We start from the raw sequence: 20,464 nt of genomic DNA, 5'->3' as shown, positions 1-20,464 counted from the left end.
AATCTCAGAACTGAAGCTATGCAATGCATACATTCAGCATCCAAGCACCAGTATATCACTGGAATTACTTTATATATGTAAATCCTGCTGGTTGGTTCTCTTTAATATACTTCACGTATTTTATGGCATCTTTCATGGTTTAAAAACTAGTCTGAGGCCGGACATCGACGGGTTCTCCCTGCCCCTATCCCTTTGACTGACAGATCTTTCCCTATACAAACATAAAAGAGATCTGTCACTTGAGAGAAGTGGGCAGAGAAAAGCCTCCAGGAACCAACCTTGGACTCGTCATCTGAGACAGACGGTCAGCAGCCGGCTGAGTAAAATATGTTTTCTCTGACAAATGGCAGCATATTAGGGTATGTACCCACAATCCGGGCTTGCTAAGTTCTGAAATCAGCGTGTCTTCTCTTGAAGAGACGTGAGTGTTCTCCACAGGAGAATGCCGCAGGCATAAATTGACATGCTGCGGCTTGGAAAGCTATGCCACAGGTCAGTTTATGCTGTGGAGAAAAAAAGCACAGAGGGCAGGAGATTTCTATAAATCCATCCACTGTGCTTTTACTGTACAATGCAGAGTTTTGAATGAAGTTAAAACATGTAGCATCCAAATTCCTGATTGTGTGTCCATACCCTTAAAGGAAAATATAATAATTTAATCACCATTGGTGTAGGATTCATGTTGCCTATGGGTTCAGGCAGGAATAATCAGACAGGTTCCCTTTAAATAAAATAAATTATTCTATACCAACTTAGTCTCAACAAGCCAAGTAGCGGAGAGAACCCCATATTGACTAAGATCCAAGAAAATCATAAAGATGATGTTTTTCAGAGCTGTGAGAAACGTCTCAGTCGTCTTCTACAGCTAAATAAAGTTGACAGATCATTTCAGGCAGATGATGAACAAGTGCAGAATCGCTGCCAGCCACCGACTAAAGGCTTCCAATCCAAAATTACAGTAAGAAATCCTCCCTTCCACAAGAATTCTTCCCTTGGCAGCGACCGCTCCAGGAGAGAGAGAGCGAGAAAGATTTAGGAACTGGTAGAGCAACTTGGTGAAGATTTAGCCCATTGTCATCACCTTTCAGAGTATTAATCTGTCATTCTTTACAGCCGCGGATAGTGGCAGCTGTTATAGCGCTGTCAAACTAAATATCCATCCAAAACAAATAAGTGAATAAAACAACACTGTTCAAAAAAGAAGTGCTGCTCCGGAGGATCATATTACAGGGATTAACAGCTACTCCAAACTATGGGCAAAGATCCGCTGTGAAAAAGATCAAAAAGCAATAAAACAGCCCATGCGATTCACTGATATACATACATTGTGTAATATACTGTATATATATATATATATATATATATATATATATATATATATACTTATAACTTTTATTTTTCTTAAATCAGTGACTCCAGTTTAGCAAGCCTGTGTAGTTTAATAGAGCCACTAAACCACTTCCAGTTTCACTTAAAGGAGTTTTCTCACTAAAGACATTGCTAAAATACACCACTAAAGGTTTATCAGTGGCGACCTGACCGCCGGTACCCCCATTAATCATTAGAATGATGTGGCAGTGGTACTAAGAAAGTGCCATGCGACTTTGACTCCTGTCGGCTGTTCGTCTACTTTTCGAGAGCGATGTCGTTGGGCCATCATAGTCAAAAGCAAGCTATGGAGCTGCTAGAAAAGGCTAAGTCAAGATGGCAGGAGCCAGAGGGATTTGGTACTTTTTGGTCACTGCCACTTAGTTCCAGCCAGGGGTTACACAGGTCAGTCCCCACCAGTTTGAAAGACATGTTGTGTAGCTAGATGGATGGATGGATGGATGGATAGATAGGATGGTTAGGACGGATGGATAGATAGGATGGATGGATAAATAGGATGGATGGATAGATTGAATGGATGGATGGATAGATAGGATGGATAGGTAGGATGGATGGATAGGTAGGATGGATGGATAGGTAGGATGGATGGATAGGTAGGATGGATGGATAGGTAGGATGGATGGACGGATAGATTGGATGGATGGATAGATTGGATAGATAGGATGGATAGATAGGATGGATGGATAGATAGATAAGATGGATAGATAGGATGGATGGATGGATAGATAGATAACATGGATAGGTAGGATGGATGGATAGGTAGGATGGATGGATAGGTAGGATGGATGGGTAGGTAGGATGGATGGATAGGTAGGATGGATGGATGGATAGATAGATAAGATGGATAGATAGGATGGATGGATGGATGGATGGATGGATGGATGGATAGATAGATAAGATGGATAGGTAGGATGGATGGATAGGTAGGATGGATGGATAGGTAGGATGGATGGATAGGTAGGATGGATGGATAGGTAGGATGGATGGATGGATAGATTGGATGGATGGATGGATAGATTGGATGGATGGATAGATTGGATGGATGGATAGATTGGATGGATGGATGGATAGATTGGATGGATGGATGGATAGATTGGATGGATGGATTGGATGGATGGATAGATTGGATGGATGGATAGATAGGATGGATAGATAGGATGGATGTATAGATAGATAAGATGGATAGATAGGATGGATGGATGGATAGATAGATAAGATGGCTAGATAGGATGGATGGATGGATAGATAGATAAGATGGATAGATAGGATGGATGGATGGATAGATAGATAAGATGGATAGATAGGATGGATGGATGGATAGATAGATAAGATGGATAGATAGGATGGATGGATGGATAGATAGATAAGATGGATAGATAGGATGGATGGATGGATAGATAGATAAGATGGATAGATAGGATGGATGGATGGATAGATAGATAAGATGGATAGATAGGATGGATGGATGGATAGATAGATAAGATGGATAGATAGGATGGATGGATGGATAGATAGATAAGATGGATAGATAGCATAGATAGAAAAAAAGCACCATTAGCTATATAACAAAAAAGGATCAAATGGGGGTGCAAAGCTTGTCAAATCTGAATGGTAGAGACAATAACATTAATTATTAACATTATAGGACTTTAATGGCCGACACTGTGAACCAAAACATCGCCAGATGGGCTATTAAAGTCCTAGAATTTACCTTACTTTTTTGAAGGCTGCTTTCGTTTTTGTCTCTAGATAGCTAGATAAATTTAAGATAGATATATAAATGTTGGGTAAGTAAGTCTAAGGCTATGTTCACATGTTGTGTTCTTGCTGCAAGGTTTTTTTTTCCTAAGTTTTATGCAAATTAATATGCATATATTAAAAGCTGTTTTTTACAGTACCAGCAAAAGCTATGAGATTCCAGAAATCCCATGCACACATACTTGTTTTTTTTTTTCCTGACTGAAATGGAAAACTGCTGCGTTTTTTAAAGAAGCAGTGTCATTTCTTTCAGCATTTTTGCAGCTTTTTTCACCTTTACAAGCAATGAGAAAGTGCATAAACGCAGCTGCAATTTTTCCCGCTGTTTTTAATGGGGGGGGGGGGGTGTTTCTGCATTTTTGCTGTTTTTGTGTTGAATTAAACTAACTTTGTTTAAATTGTAGACAAATAACATACCAAAAACGCAGAAAAAAAACCCCATAAAAAAGCTGCAAAAACCACAGATTTTCCTGCAGAAAACAAACGCAGCAAAAATGCAATGTGTGAATATGATTTGTCCTGAAGAAGTAGCCGGAGGGCTTTGAAACACGTAGACAATAAAATTATTATTCATCTCTATCCGGACTCTTTCATCTTCCTTACAGCAGCACAGGAGAGGTTAACCCTTTCTTTTCTTAAGAGACAATAACAGATTTTAATAATTTTTAAAATTTATAACTAATATTATATTGCTTTTATGTTCACAGGTGTTTGAGGAAGAACATCACATCTTATATTTGGACCATGGTGGGGTCATTGTGGCCATCAAAGATACATCTATTCCTCTGAAAATACTCAAGTAATGTATTAAATTGACCCTGTATAAATTGTATATTCAAAAAATAGAAGTAGTGTAATGTAATTTACGGTGTGTACTGTTGGTTTTTCTTTAGTGCTGAGTTCATATTAGCTGTGAATTTAGAAAAAGAGTTGTTATCCAGCACCAGAAAATATATTAAAGTTCCAAATTTATTCAAAGAAATCCATTAAAAAATATATGCGATAAAAAGGGAATCCAAAAACATCTTGAAATCTTACTTGTTTCAGACCGTACAAGTCCTTACTCATACCTAGGAGTAAGGACTTGCTACAGTCCGAAATGCGTAAGATTTAAAGAGGTTTTCTGTTTCCCTTTTAATCGCGTGTATTTTTAATGGATTTCTTTAAATAACTTTGGAATTGTAATATATTTTCTGGTGCCGGGTTACTACTCTTCCTTTTTCCATTGCCTTACTTAAAGGGAACCTGTCACCACTTATTTGGCCTATAAGCTGCGGCCACCACCACCGGGCTCTTATATACAGTATTATAACATGCTGTATATATGAGCCCAGGCCGGGGGTATAACATAAAAAACACTTTATAATACTTACCTAACAGTCGCGCGGTGGGCCTAATGGGCATCTCCGTTGTCTAATGCCGGCGCCGCCTCTTTTGGCCATCTTTGTTCTCCTTCCTCTCTAGCCGTGGTGCATGACGGGTCCGACGTCATACACACTCGCCGGCATTCAGTTCCTGAGCAGGGCAGATCAAAGTATTGTAGTGCGCCTGCACAGGACCGGCGAGTGTGTATGACGTAGACGCTTCATGCACCGCGGCTTCAGAAAGAGGACAAAGATGGCCGAAAGAGGAGGTGCCGGCTCCGGACAACAGAGACGTCCATCTGGCCAACCGCGCGATCGTTAGGTAAGTATTATAAAGAGTTTTTTATGTTATACCCCCGGCATGGGCTCTTATATACAGCATGTTAGAATACTGTATATAAGAGCCCGGTGGTGGTGGCCGCAGCTTATAGGCCAAAAAAGTGGTGACAGATTCCCTTTAAGAATACCGGCCTTGGAGAATCCAAGTGCCTAAGCTAGTCTTTACCAGTTTTTCTTTTGGTGTAGTGGTGAGGCTGATGTCCTGCCTATTTAAGGTATGAATATACTGTATCTCTGGTTTGCCAATTAACACATCAATACCCAATGTGTCTATAAGGATGAGGAAATCCAAAAATAATGCATTGTAATAATGTATGATGGAGGGTTACGGCCAAAAATGATCTGACAGGTTTAGATGCACTATTATCAACATTTTATTATAGTTATGTCAAATTACTCATTTCCATACGACAGCTGCATTTTATAGGATTGACTTTTTAAACCTTGTCACATAATACTAGAGTTTAATAAATAAAAGGCATTTTAGTACTTTAATAACTCATTTATATCTATTTGCAAAGTATAATAATAAGGATTTTTTAATTGCATTTTTTTATATTTATTGTCTTATTTTTCATAGATTCAGTGTGGATGAAGGCTACACGTGGAGTGTACATAATTTCACCAGCACATCCGTATTCGTAGATGGACTCCTCAGTGAACCCGGAGATGAGACTTTGGTGATGACGTATGTTGCTCTTTGATTGGGACAACTTTTTTGTGTCTTTGAGTTAAAAGTTAAGAGAAAAAAGTTTTGGTACCGTGTTAGGCAGTTGAAAAATGATTGATTGCGCTCAGTGAGAGAAACAAAATTATAATCTTGTAGTTCCGATACCTTATAATGGCTAACAAAAATGAAAATAAATGATGTTACAAAGCAAGCTTTCGAGACTACTGAGGTCTCTTCATCAGGTTTGTTATACCATGCCTGATGAAGGGATCTGAGAAGTCTCGAAAGCTTGCTTTATAACATCATTTGTTTTATTTTTGTTAGCCATTAAAAGGTATCAGAACTACAGAGATTATAATTTTGCTTCTCTCACTGATAGCAATCAATCATTTTTGAGTTAAAAGTGATGGACATGTTTGAAATGGAAAAAAATTATGTTTAAGATATATATATATATATATATATATATATATATATAAAAGTGGTTACTTTTAGTTAACCCTAGAACGCATACCTGGGGCCTCGCAGGCCTGCAAGGTCACTTGTTTTCTATGGTAGATTGATATGGTTGCGCATTCTAGGGTTAGAGGGGGGAATATGTCAAGTCCACTCTGCCCTCCAATCGAGCAGCATGGATACCTGTATACCCAAATTCGACTAATAAACCTTGCTGTCCCTGTGCTAACTAGGGTCTTGAATCATTGCAAAGGTGTTGTTTCCCAGACTAGTTGGCCCGCGCCTTGTTATTACTCCCCTGTGGGCGTGACAACATGATTTCCACAAGCCGGCATTACCGCCAGGTCCTGGAGATTTTGTGCATGTGAGCGGCTTATTTCGGCCACAGTAGTGCACCTCAGAAGCAGGGTGAACACTTCCCGTCTTTATTAGGCATACTTCGCATAAGCGGAAGATCAAAAGACGTGTACATGAGCCGCCTTCTTACTTCTGGTTATGCACAGGGTGCTTAGTGAAGCCAGGAAGCGTCCACCCGGCTTCTGAGGCACACTGATGCTGCCGAAATGAGCCATGCATGCGCAAGATTTCCATTCACTGGTAGTGACGCTGACTTGTGGAAATCATGTTATCATGCCCTCAGGGGAAACAGGGCTGACTAGTTTGGGGAAACAACGCCCCAGTGACAATAACAGGCCTAATTAGCATAGGAACAGCGAGGGTTATAAGTCTATTATTATACATTTATAATAGTAAATATTGTTATACAGGGCTGGTTAGTGAGGGAATTTGGGCATACAGATATAAATGGTGGTGTGTTGGATGGCATAGGGGACCTGACAAGTTTACTTTAATAAAATTGCACTTGTTTCAGCCTGGAGTCTTCTCCCATTAATTTTCAGACAATATGATTTGGCATTTGCTCTTAGCTTCAGGTTATTCTTTTGTAGGAGTGTCTCTCCCAGTATTATAGGCTGAATAAGAGATCTGTGTGTATCCAGGCTGCTGCTGTCTTCACTAGTTCTCAAGCATCAGCACAGCTTCATTCCTGGAGTGCTGTATGCTTTCCTAATTATATATAGTTTCTTTTCTCTGCCCTCTCTGAGAACATAGATGCTTTCCTCCCTCCACGCTGTAGGGTAATGTGTACATCCTCCTCACCGTTCCTGCTGTTCTCTCTAACACTGAGAGAAGGGGGAGCAGAAAGTCATCAAAACCAGAAGCTCTGATGATTTTTTTTGCCAGACCAGCTAACAAGCTGAAAGCATTACATGCACTTTTTGGGCAGCAAATGGTAGAATGATGAAGGTTGTTTAGTAGGTTTCATTTAATGACCAAATAAATAATTAAAAAAAAAATAGCATAGAGATGCACAATGCCAAGAGACTGTACAAGTGATTTTTTTTCTGAATGCAGCCGATAATGTAAGTGATGGATGTTTTTATTTTTTGTTGCTATGACTATAGATATGTAATCTAACGTCATTTTTTACCTCTTTCTGTGCATAAAATTCAGTATGTTGAGTCAGCATTGCTGTGTTGCAAAAGTCTCAGCCCTGCTGCAAGTCAATTCCGTTATGTCTGTAATTTAAAGGGTTGTCTCATGGCAAGAAAACCCCTTCTTTATTGCAGATCGCCCATAGTTCAGCTCATCCCCGTGAGTCAGGCTTCAGAAACCCACAGTAATCCACTGCTAAGGGAAAGTACAGAGAATACAGGAGAAATGTAATACATGATTGGGTCTGCCACTTGCAATGAGGGACCCCTATATGACTTCCCTATGCCCTAATAGGATATAAGTAAAGGGTTCTCTTACCCTATTAAGCCAGCTGCCTGGGTATAAAGTGTCCAAAGGCACCGAAGACCTAATTAATGTTAGAGAGGACCACAAGAGCCCTCTGCTTTTTAAGGTCCATTTCAATTAGCCAATAATCCGTGAACAAGCGCACATTGTTGACGACCATAAATCGATCAGCTAATGAACATGTAAAATGCCCCCTTTGTGGGTGATTAAAAAATTTTGGTATAGAAAGCAATATTGTCACCTTCCTGGTATAATGTCCTCCATCCTGGGACCTTTCTGGTAAAATTGTCCCCCATACTGGGCCCCTTCCCTTATTAATGTGCTCCATTTTGGGCCCCTTCCATTATTAATGTCCCCATCCAGGGCACCTTCTATTTTTAATGTTCCAATCCTGGTACAACTTCCAGTAATAATGGCTCAGATCCTGGGCACCTTACATTAATAATGTCCCCCATCCTGGGCCCCTTCCATTATTAATGTCCCCCATCCTGGGCCCCTTCCATTATTAATGATCCCCATCCTGGGCCCCTTCCATTATTAATGTCCCCATCCTGGGCCCCTTCCATTATTAATGTTCCCCATCCTGGGCCCCTTCCATTATTAATGTCCCCATCCTGGGCCCCTTCCATTATTAATGTCTCCCATCCTGGGCCTCTTCTATTATTAATGTCCCCATCCTGGGCCCCTTCCATTATTAATGTCCCCCATCCTGGGCCCCTTCCATTATTAATGATCCCCATCCTGGGCCCCTTCCATTATTAATGTCCCCATCCTGGGCCCCTTCCATTATTAATGTTCCCCATCCTGGGCCCCTTCCATTATTAATGTCCCCAATCCTGGGCCCCTTCTATTAATAATGTCCCCATCCTGGGCCCCTTCCATTATTAATGTCCCCTATCCTGGGCCTCTTCTATTATTAATGTCCCCATCCTGGGCCCCTTCCATTTTTAATGTCCCCCATCCTGGACCCCTTCCAATTATTAATGTCCCCAATCCTGGGCCCCTTCCATTATTAATGTTCCCCATCCTGGGCCCCTTCCATTATTAATGTTCCCCATCCTGGGCCCCTTCCATTATTAATGTTCCCCATCCTGGGCCCCTTCCATTATTAATGTCCCCATCCTGGGTCCCTTCCATTATTAATGTCCCCCATCCTGGGCCCCTTACATTATTAATGTCTCCATCCTGGGCCCCTTCCATTATTAATGTCCCCCATCCTGGGCCTATTCTATTATTAATGTCCCCATCCTTGGCCCCTTCCATTATTAATGTCCCCATCCTGGGCCCCTTCCATTATAATTGTCCCCCATCCTGTGCCCCTTCCATTATTAATGTCCCCCATCCTGGGCACCTTCATTAATAATGTTCCCATCCTGGGCCCCTTCTATTATTAATGTCCCCCATCCTGGACCCCTTCCAGTAATAATTTTCCCTATCCTGGACCTAGGGTTGCCAACTTGAATTTTTACGCACGTGTACCCAACTAATTTATTGAAAGCCTATGAGGCCATACACTGGAGCAGCAGGATATAAGTGTGCCCATCCACCTTTTTCAATTCCTCCTTGTCGCCTTCTTGTAAGCAGAGCAGAAAGGAGAACACAAATCCAGTGGCTAGGTAATAACTTTCTAAGACTGAAATATCTGATTAAAGGGTATGTACCAAGTATGAAAGATAGCCCCTATCCATAAGTTAAGGGATACGTTTCTGATTGCTGAAGGTCCGACCACAGGGGTCACAATTAGGGATGAGTGAATGTATTCGCCACTATTCGGTATCCGATGGATAACAGGCTGTTTGCATCATTCGGTATCGGATGAATAAAACAACATCCGCTCCGATACTTTCATTTTCATTTCTGACTTCCTTGCGCCTGGGAGAGAGAGAGCGAGAGCGATTCCAGACGATTATCAACCTTCTACAGGCTGTGCCCATACTGTTTCTGCTTTTTCAACCTTTTCCTCAGTCACCACAGCTCGCTGTTAGGTCAAACGTGAAATTATTCGGGTTTCCCATAGACTTATATTGCGCCTCGAATGTTCGCAAATAGTCGAATAGCGGCAACTTATTCGTCGGATATTCGCGAAGTCGGATATTTTGGTATTCGATCATCCCTAGTCACAATCAATCCTGAGGATGAGGCTCTGCAGAGCCCCATCTGAATGGAGAAAACACCAAGCATGGATACAGAGATCGCTACCGGTAGGTATTCAGTGCTCACCTTTTCCTGCAGTCCCATAGACAATGAATGGAGCCAAGTTAACAGGATCAGTGGGAGTCTCGCCATTCGGACTCAGAGATAAATTCTTTTTACAATATTACAACCCCTTTAATTAGATCCCAGTGTTATAAATTGCATGTAGAAGATTTTGCATTAAGCAAATGACGCCTGTTACAACTTTTTTCTGGGTTTTCTTCAACTTCTATTTCCTGGAATCTTTTCTAATAGGTTATTTCTTAGTTATATCTCTTCCAATGAAAGCTGGCTGACGACAACTAATGATCCATTACAGCTCTCATAACTTTCCCTAAAACAGCAAATTTCTAGCGTTAATTTGGGGTTCATAGCAGGACCCATTAATGCCAAATTAGAAGAATTTCCCTGTGTACGGACATGTAGCTTCTGCATTGGAGCTTGTGTAAATGAAGTGTTTGAGGATAAGGATGTGAAGATTCTGAGTGTGGTAAATGAAGCGTTATAACAAGCTTGAAGTGATATCCATTCACCGGCGGGGTTCACATCTACAGTGAGAAAACGCGCTCAGGATTCTCGCTGACAATTCCCCGAGCCTCAACTTTTATTTAGATGATAAATGTAGCGTGCTTACCTGGAAGACTAACAGATGTGCTTCAAGCCCGGTGTTTTATCTGGAATATTTTTGCAAAGTAACCACAAGTTTTTAATATTCTTCAAAGCTTCGCTTATTCTCAGTGGATAGAAGAGTAAAGAGCAGGAGTTATATCACAGTGCCACCTAGTGGACAAAAAATGCTTTTTCATAATTTTTCCACTAGGATTAATTTTATGAAATATTTATTATACAATAGTTATTATTATTAGTATTAGTATTAACTGTAGTAATAATAATAATAATAATAAAAAAGTTAAAACAAAAACTCCTAAAATTTCAATTTTTTATTATTAACCAGTCTTAAAAGGGAGAAATCCCAACATCAGATTTATAATAAATTAAAATAGATATCTATTTTAATTTATTATAAATCTGATGTTGGGATTTCTCCCTTTTAAGACTGGTTAATAATAAAAAATTGAAATTTTAGGAGTTTTTGCTTTAATTTTTAATTATTATTATTATTATTATTATTATTATTACAGTTAATACTAATACTACTAATAATAATTATTGTATAATAAATATTTCATTTATTATACAATAATAAAGGGGCCTGACCCTTAATTCGCCCTAACCTCACCCCTTCCGTGCCGCGGAGGTTGGCACCCTAAAGGCCTGCGCATTTGGCGCCCCCGCTCAACGAAGACTATCCCTCCGGGCCCTAGAGTGACCCTAACAGTGTAAGATGATAGTACTACAAGGAATAAATTTCAAACAATGAACCAACAACCAGATCTCAGATATGAAAAAATACACTATTGTCAATATAATTAGATTGGAGACAATAGTGGGATACAGTGACCCGGAAAAGACCACTCAATAATGAACTAGCGGTTCCAACCAGAAACCACCCGACGCGTTTCCCCTCATCTATTTGAGGGTCTTCAGGAGTGGAAAACGTAGTTAGTTAAAAAAAATCAATCGATAACCGATAAATGCTGGTGGTCCCATGTAACACTGAGAGTCAGTTATCCCCAAATATATACAGTCCCAACAAAAAAAGAGAAAAGAGGGGGGGCTATATTCAGCACCTAAACAGCCTCAGGATATAGAACCAGATCTCTAACACCCATCAGGGTAACAAGAATCAACCAGGGTGTCCATATGTGCTATAATGTTGGGACAAATTTAAAAACATAAGGCATTAGCCACTTATCTTAAGCCTCAGTGTACGGTAGATAAGGACGCTCTTCACAGGACTCCCTAGGTATCAAGCGGGTCCATTGTCCCCATAACAGCAAACAATAAGCTCCTCAGTTCGCCATCCTCCAGTCCGGAAGCAGTTAGCGAGCTAAGGTGCAGATTCAGATTTTATTAATAATAATAATACAGTTTGCCAACCAAATGCATAATGTTGCTCCAATAAGTCCTATAGCTTTGAAAGCTACAAGATGCCCAATGTTGTGTATGATGACTCCTATAATACATCCATCTATTCCTTCCATCCATTAAATATTCACATTGTACAGTCTTTTCTTTCGTCAGAGAATCATACCAAACTATGTGCAATAAGGTCAACGTTTAGTCTGATTTTTTTAAAAACTTTAAATGAAAAGTCTGGCTTACAGGGAATTTGTCAGCGGTTTTTGCTTCCTCATCTGAGAGCAGCATGATGTAGGAAAAAGGATCCTGAATACAATGATGTATCACTTAGTTTACTGAGTGTAGCAGTTGTGACACAATCAGAGTTCTTAGATGTAGCATGTAGCAGAGCTGAGAAAGCTAACTCTGCCCACACCACAGCTTTTTATGTACATTGTCTATTGAGATGCTTATCAAAGGAGGGGGCGTGGTTGGAATAGCAGTCGCGTGAGACCTAGTCAGGGCAATGATAATATCCGGGTTAGTAAACAAAAGAGATCCTGAACCCAATGATGTATCACTTAGATTAATGAGTTCAGCCATTCCGACACAATCAGGATTTTTAGATTTAGCCATGTAGCAGAGCTGAAAGAGCTGCCCCCACCCACACCAAGCTCTCTATAGAGATTGTACATTGACAGTGAGGTGTTAATCAGAGGAGGGGGCGTGCCGGACTGCCGTGCACATGACATTGTAGTCCAAGCACTGATAAGTCCTGCTGCTTAAACAAACATAGCAAATAAACAACAGATCGGACGTTGACAAAACAGGCATCCCTGAATTCTATTTTTTAACCCTTTCAGCATGCTGTCTTCAGATTACATAGCAAAAACCTACTTACAAATTCCCTTTAAATTGGATCTTTCACCAAATTTCACAATACAATTCGCATATATTATTAGCTACAGATCAGAACTGATGAGGCTTTTATTTCCAGCATCTCAAGTATGGCAGTTTGTTGAGCCATTCTGCGTCTTCTCAGGTGTGTTCTCATATGTAGACTGGTAGTTCACATCCATTAGGTGTAACATTTATCTCAACGTCAGGGAAATATTCAGCTCTGTGAGAAGAGATCCATAGTGACAATATAACGTGTGTTTATTTTACAGGGTCTTCGGGCATATCAGTTACCGGTCCGATTGGGAGTTGGTAAAGGTTGATTTTAGACCCTCGTTCTTCAGAGAGTGCACTGAGAGGGATTACGATTCCTGGAATCTATCGAATACACAGGTATTTTGGAATGGTGAACAAAATGCATGTACATAGGCACTGAGAATGTGAATCTACACCATTTATAATGTCATTTATATGTTCTGCATTGTGTGCCATTTAAAGATGAGTGAATCTCCTGAAATTTGTTTCAGGCACATTCACTCAAATCGGCAAGAAAATTATTTTTGGTTCAAATTTAATGTGCCCCAAGAAGTCGTATTATATTCTGAAGGCTCACCAGACCTCAAAGCATTTACTCTGAAGGCTCCCCAGACCTCGAAGCATATGCTCTTAAGGCTCCCCAGACCTCGAAGCATATACTCTTAAGGCTCCCCAGACTTTGCAGCATATGCTCTAACTCAGAGCGTATGTTGCAAGGTCTGGGGAGCCTTTAGAGCGTATGCTGCAAGGTCTTGGGAGCCCTCAGAGCCTCTGAGGGCTCCCAAGACCTTAAAGCATACACTCTGAAGGCTCCCCAGACTTCAAAGCATATGCTCTTGAAGGCTCCCCAGCCCTCACACCATACGCTCTGAAGGCTCCCCAGCCCTCACACCATACGCTCTGAAGGCTCCCCAGCCCTCACACCATACGCTCTGAAGGCTTCCCAGCCCTCGAAGCATATGCTCTGAAGTTTCTCCAGACCTCGAAGCATATGCACTGAAGTTTCCCCAGACCTCGCAGCATATGATCTGGTCTCCCCAGACCTCGAAGCATACGCTCTGAAGTCTCCTCAAAGCTCGAAGCATATGCTCTGAAGTCTCCCTAGACCTTAAGTATACACTCTGAAGGCTCTCCTGACCTTGAAGCATACGCTGCGAAGGCTCCCCAGACCTCAAAGCATACGCTCAGAAGGCTCCCCAGACCTCGAAGCATACACTCTGAAGTCTCCACAGACTTCGCAACATACGCTCTGAAGTCTCCACAGACCTCGCAGCATACGCTCTGAAGTCTCCACAGACCTCGCAGCATACGCTCTGAAGTCTCCACAGACCTTGCAGCATACACTCTGAAGTCTCCACAGACCTCGCAGCATACCCTCTGAAGTCTCCACAGACCTCGCAGCATACGCTCTGAAGTCTCCACAGACCTCGCAGCATACGCTCTGAAGTCTCCACAGACCTCGCAGCATACGCTCTGAAGTCTCCACAGACCTCGCAGCATACGCTCTGAAGTCTCCACAGACCTCGTAGCATACGCTCTGAAGTCTCCACAGACCTCGCAGCATATGCTCTGAAGTCTCCACAGACCTCGTAGCATACGCTCTGAAGTCTCCACAGACCTCGCAGCATACTCTCTGAAGTCTCCACAGAACTCGCAGCATACGCTCTGAAGTCTCCACAGAACTCGCAGCATACTCTCTGAAGTCTCCACAGAACTCAAAGTATACTCTCGGAAGGCTCCCCAGACCTCAACACATTCGCTGTGAAGTCTCCCCAGACTTCGAAGCATATGCTCTGAAGTCTCCCAAGACCTCGAAGCATAATAAATGGAGGGCAGAAGGAGTTAAAAATTAACTATCTTAGGCCTGTCCCTCACCGATCCTGCTGCTGTAATTACCCTACCTAGTCCTCCATTTGTTTTGGATCGGTATAGTTGGATGTTTCTATTCTTTGGTCTTTAGTCTAGATCTTTGGGCTGTGACTAGACCCCATAAAGTCACATGGGGAGTAATGCAAAGAATTGAAATCGGTTACATACACTGTATGATGCCCCCCATGTGGCCTTGTGAGGCCTTGTCAGCGGCAGATAATCTGAACCCATGACTAAAGAAAAGACCAATCCAAAGTACGATCTGAAGTGAGTGGAAGACCGGACAAGGACTTGCTGCAGCAAAATAGATGAACATAGACTTTTATTGTATTTTTACCCCTTTTCCAACCTTATAAGGAATCCACCGAAATGATGACCAACCATGCAAATGTTATCCTGAAAATTTGTAATTGAGTTGCTCATCTACAGTTACAATTAAAGAGATATTCCAGTTTAGATAAAGTATAATTTATACATCAGTTGTAGACTTTCCAACAAGGATATCTTAAACGTCAAAGTGGAGCAGCTCTCCAGTGAGCACTTCTGCTCACCATTTTAATTATCGGTGAAAATGTCATCACCTGGACCCCCACTGACTTAGACTGTGATACGTTAAAAAAATTTTGGAATGCAATTACACTTTTAAAAGGGTCTCCCAGCAAACTGTGTATCTAAAGGCATGGGATGCTATAAAGTAATAAATTAAATAATACAATCACCTGTTAAATACCCCCTCTCCTTCAGCACAACTGTTTCGGTTTCACCAACCTTGGCTTACTCTCTGGCAGCAAATCATTTGCCATATAACAGCATGAAAAGGCCGTGATTGGCTGTAGTTGTCATGTGGTTAGACGGTATGTGATCAGCTGCCCATAAGTAAGCAGGAACTGGATCAACAATGATTGATCAGTGAGGGGATTAAAAGGGTGAGTGTTTGATACTTTATCATTTTAAAGGGAACCTGTCACCAGGATTTTCCCTTATGAGCTGCAGCCACCACCAGTGGGCTCTTATATACAGCATTCCAGAATACTGTATATAAGAGCCCAGGCCACTCTGTATAACATAAAAAACACTTTTATAATACTCAGCTAGGGGGCAGTCCGGTCCAATGGGTGTCGCTGGTCCTGTGCCTAATCTCTTTGTGGCGATCTCCATACTCCTGCCCAGCTTTGTATGCATGACGTGTTCAGCGTCATTCACAGAGATGGCTCCATTGCGGTCCTGTACATGCGCACTTTGATCCCCCGGCGGCCCCAGCATGGGGGATGGAGCATGATGGTGGGTGTGCAGCATGGAGGATGGAGCACGATGGGGGGTGTGCAGCATGGAGGATGGAGCACGATGGGGGGTGCGCAGCATGGGAGATGTAGCACGATGGGGGGTGCGCAGCATGGGGGATGGAGCACGATAGGGGGTGCGCAGCATGGGGGATGGAGCACGATGGGGGTGCGCAGCATGGGGGATGAAGCACGATGGGGGTGCGCAGCATGGGGGATGGAGCATGATGGGGAGTGCGCAGCATGGGGGATGGAACAAGATGGGGGGTGCGCAGCATGGGGGATGGAGCACGATGAGGGGTGCGCAGCATGGGGGATGGAACACGATGGGGGGTGCGCAGCATGGAGCACAATGGGGGGTGTGCAGCATGGAGGAAGGAGCACGATGGGGGGTGTGCAGCATGGGGGATGGAGCACGATGGGGGGTGCGCAGCATGGGGGATGGAGCACGATGAAGGGTGCGCAGCATGTCGGATGGAGCACGATGGGGGGTGCGCAGCATGGGGGATAGAGCACGATGGGGGGTGCGCAGCATGGGGGATGGAGTACAATAGGGGGTGCGCAGCATGGGGGATGGAGCACGATGGGGGTGCGCAGCATGGGGGATGGAGCACGATGGGGGGTGCGCAGCATGGGGGATGAAGCATGATGGGGAATAAGCAGCATGGGGGATGGAGCATGATGGGGAGTGCGCAGCATGGGGGATGGAACAAGATGGGGGGTGCGCAGCATGGGGGATGGAGCACGATGAGGGGTGTGCAGCATGGAGGATGGAGCTTGATGGGGGGTGCGCAGCATGGGGGATGGAGCATGATGGGGGGTGCGCAGCATGGGGGATGGAACACGATGGGAGGTGCGCAGCATGGGTGATGGAGCACGATGAGGGGTGCGCAGCATGGGGGATGGAGCACGATGAGGGGTGCACACCTCCCCCCAAAACACACACACACACACCGCCACACCCGCACAACACACCACACACACACTGGTAACCACAAACACCGCCCTACACAGACACCCACATACACACAGACAACGCCGCACACACACAACACCCAACACACAAACACCGCGGCATACATAAATATATGCACATATCGCGCAACACACACTGCACAAAACATACCTCCCCCCAAAACACACACACGCACTCCACACCCACACAAACCGCGCAACACAGACAGCACCACACACACAGAATGCTGCAGACACACAGCGCTCCACAAACAACGCAACACACACAACGCAACACACATACAACACCGCTCTCACACACCCCCCCCACCCAGACAACACCCAGAACATTTACAGCGCCCTACACAAACACTGGCAACTACACACAACAACATCTATATATATATATATATATATATATAACATAAATCATACATGAACTACACAATACGTAAATTCTAGAATACCCGATGCGTTAGAATCGGGCCACCTTCTAGTGCTGTATATAAGAGCCTACTGGTTTTGGCTGCAGCTCATAGGGAAAAAAACAGGTGACAGGTTCCCTTTAAAAGTATTCCTTATCTATAGAAAAAATGATAACCCCTTTAAGTTCCCATAGAAGGGCCTACAAGTAGTCAGGACTTTGACATAACTCTTCAATCTTTCATAACAGCACGATTGTAGCAAGCCAGTAACACACAGATCATACATGATACTGTCCTCTCCCTCTAGTATGTTAAATACTAAAAAGTGTGAAAGCTGCTTATCTTGGATCAGGCAGTTCTGATTTACTGTCTGCTGTAAAGCAAGATTATATTTAACTGGTCTAAAGCCTGACACCTACAGGCAAATGTGACAACTGCAATATTTTCCATCTTTTTATTTTATTTTATTTTTTTTACTTAAATTAACACAATACACATTGCATAAAATAAACTGAGATTATAGCGGCGCTTTCACTTATAATTACTAAGGGTAAAAGAAAACTAGAGTAAGAATTATTTTATTAAAGTATGTAGACCTGTAGAATAAAAAAATAATTTTAATTATTTAAATATTTTTTGTGGTTCAGTATGGTCTATCATTATATTATCTAATTTACATACAGGGGGATCATTGCATTATGGGTCAACAGAGGAGTTTCCGTATGAGAAAGACGTCATCATGGTGCATTAAGGGTAGGAGTTTCACCTCCGCCCTCACATCAAGCATATGCCAGTGCGAGAGCACAGACTATGTGTGGTATGTATATTTGTTTATATTTATTAATATATTCCACTAATATTGGTAATAATAATATGGAAATAAAAAAAAAAAAATGTGTGTAAAAAGTCTGTTGACGAAATTTGGCTAAATTTTCAGGACTTTCTAAAACCAGTCCAGAGGGCTATAGAGGTGCCCATATGATTCACTACCAAATAAGCAGACACCAATATTATTAATGGCACTAAAATGGGGAAATAAACTTGCAGCACCCTGGTCTTGCAGCCATGTCAGTAGTCCATGCTTCTGAAAAGGACAGACAGGCTTCCTTGATAAGGCAACCTGGCACAACATCATCATTGCAGCATAACATGCACGTAACGTCATAACCGAGCTAGCTACTCTAAAGAGGAACTGCTGGCCGGTAGGAGGCAATCTGCAGAATTCCCGTTCTGATGCCATAAGGCTACTTTACACACTGCGATATCGGTCCCGATATCGCTAGTGTGGGTACCCGCCCCATCTGTTGCGCGACACGGGCATATCGCTGCCCGTGCCGCACAACATCGCCCAGAGCTGTCACACATACTTACCTGCCCGGCGACGTCGCTGTAACCGGCGAACCGTCACTGAAACGTCACTGAACCGCCGCCCAATAGCAGCAGAGGGGCGGAGATGAGCGGGACGTAACATCCCGCCCACCTCCTTCCTTCCGCATAGCGGCCGGGAGGCAGGTAAGGGGAGCTTCCTCGTTCCTGCGGCATCACACGCAGCGATGTGTGCTGCCGCAGGAACGAGGAACAACTTCGTCACTGCTGCAGTAACGATTTTTGAGAATTGACCCCCGTGTCGCCGATTAGCGATTTTGCACGTTTTTGCAACGATGCAAAATCGCTTATCGGTGTCACACGCAACGGCATAGCTAATGCGGCCGGATGTGCGTCACAAATTCCGTGACCCCAACGACTCCGCATTAGCGATGTCGCAGCGTGTAAAGCCCGCTTTAGACTACTGATGGTAGCTGCAGGACCGGGGTCCTGAGAATTGATTCATTCATGGCTGAATACCATATGTTTGGCGGAGATCTTATTGCAGATTATAGAAGTTCTGTCTCTGTAATAAGGAATTGATATTGATATGAAGTACATACCGGTTTTTAAGTCCAATCCAAGATAATAAATCAATTCACTGCACTCATAGATTGTGATGCAAAAAAAAAAATTTCAAAAATATTGAGGCGTCTGTGCAGTCATTCGACGTTTCGACCCCGCCTGGGTCTTAGTCAAGAGTCGCCAGGTGAAAGAAACATACAATAAATCAAAATGGAGTAATGACAAGAATATATATATATATATATATATATACATACATATAACATATATAATAAATTTACAAGGTATTTACACAATATATACGTAGAGAGAAATATATCAAGGAGAGAAATATATCAAGGGTAATCATTTGAAGAGTAGATTAATATCCAATAGTCAATTTCGATCAAGCATTACGCTATAAATATGTAATATTGACTGCTCTGCAGGGTTAGATATGTATGGATATTAAAGAATGAACTCAACATGAGCATTAGCAAGACAGATCAAGTAAAAGTTTAAGTCCATACAGTCTTCTATTATTCCCAAAGATTTTTACAAGATCAGTGGAACTTCTCCAGAAAAGTGTGATTGCACCACCTCTGCCACTCCAGGGTCCTGCCCATGAGGAAGCAAAGATGGGAGGGGAATAGGAGGGTAATGAAGTGCGAGGGAATAGGAGTTTGAGCAGAGGCCACTAAGCAGCAGTCAATAAGTCCTAACAGTCTTCCAGTCCTCTTAAATATCTATATAAGAGCAATGGAACTAGTTAAGAAGAGTATGTATCTACCTATGATGCAGATTCAAAGGACACACCCATGAGAAAGGTAAGATGTGAGGGAAATAGGAGGTTAATGAAGAGAGAGATAACAACAGTTGGACCAGAGGCCTGCAAGCTGTGGTTAATAAGTTCTTACAGTCTTCTTAAATATTTATACAAGATCACTGTAATTAGTTGAGAAGAGTATAACTGCAGATTCAAGGGACCCGCCCATGAGGAAGCAATTATGGGGGGGAATAGGAGGTTAATGAAGAGAGAGATAATAGGAGTTGGAGCAGAGGCCAGTAAGCAGTGGTCAATAAGTCCTTACAGTCTTGCAGTCTTCTCAAGGATTTATACAAGATCACTGAAACTACTAGAATAAAGTATTACTCTACCTTCACTGCGGGTGTCAGGGCCTGCCCATGAGGAAGCAGAGACAG

General features: G+C 42.6%; 1 protein-coding gene across 2 annotated transcripts in view; it reads left to right on the top strand.

Annotated features, from left to right (window-relative positions):
• The window catches only part of SORCS2 (sortilin related VPS10 domain containing receptor 2), a 1,328,268-nt gene that overhangs the window by 1,206,493 nt on the left and 101,311 nt on the right, over positions 1 to 20,464 (top strand). For both annotated transcript variants that reach the window (XM_075346856.1, XM_075346855.1), the window contains exons 13-16: positions 3,855 to 3,946; positions 5,431 to 5,538; positions 13,101 to 13,221; positions 18,076 to 18,209. In XM_075346856.1, coding sequence (XP_075202971.1) covers positions 3,855 to 3,946; positions 5,431 to 5,538; positions 13,101 to 13,221; positions 18,076 to 18,209 — 455 coding nt within the window. The remainder of the gene's footprint in view (positions 1 to 3,854; positions 3,947 to 5,430; positions 5,539 to 13,100; positions 13,222 to 18,075; positions 18,210 to 20,464) is intronic.

The sequence above is a fragment of the Anomaloglossus baeobatrachus genome, chromosome 1 (assembly GCF_048569485.1).
Source record: "Anomaloglossus baeobatrachus isolate aAnoBae1 chromosome 1, aAnoBae1.hap1, whole genome shotgun sequence".
Lineage (NCBI taxonomy): Eukaryota > Metazoa > Chordata > Amphibia > Anura > Aromobatidae > Anomaloglossus > Anomaloglossus baeobatrachus.
This window is presented reverse-complemented; position numbering and strand designations above follow the sequence as displayed.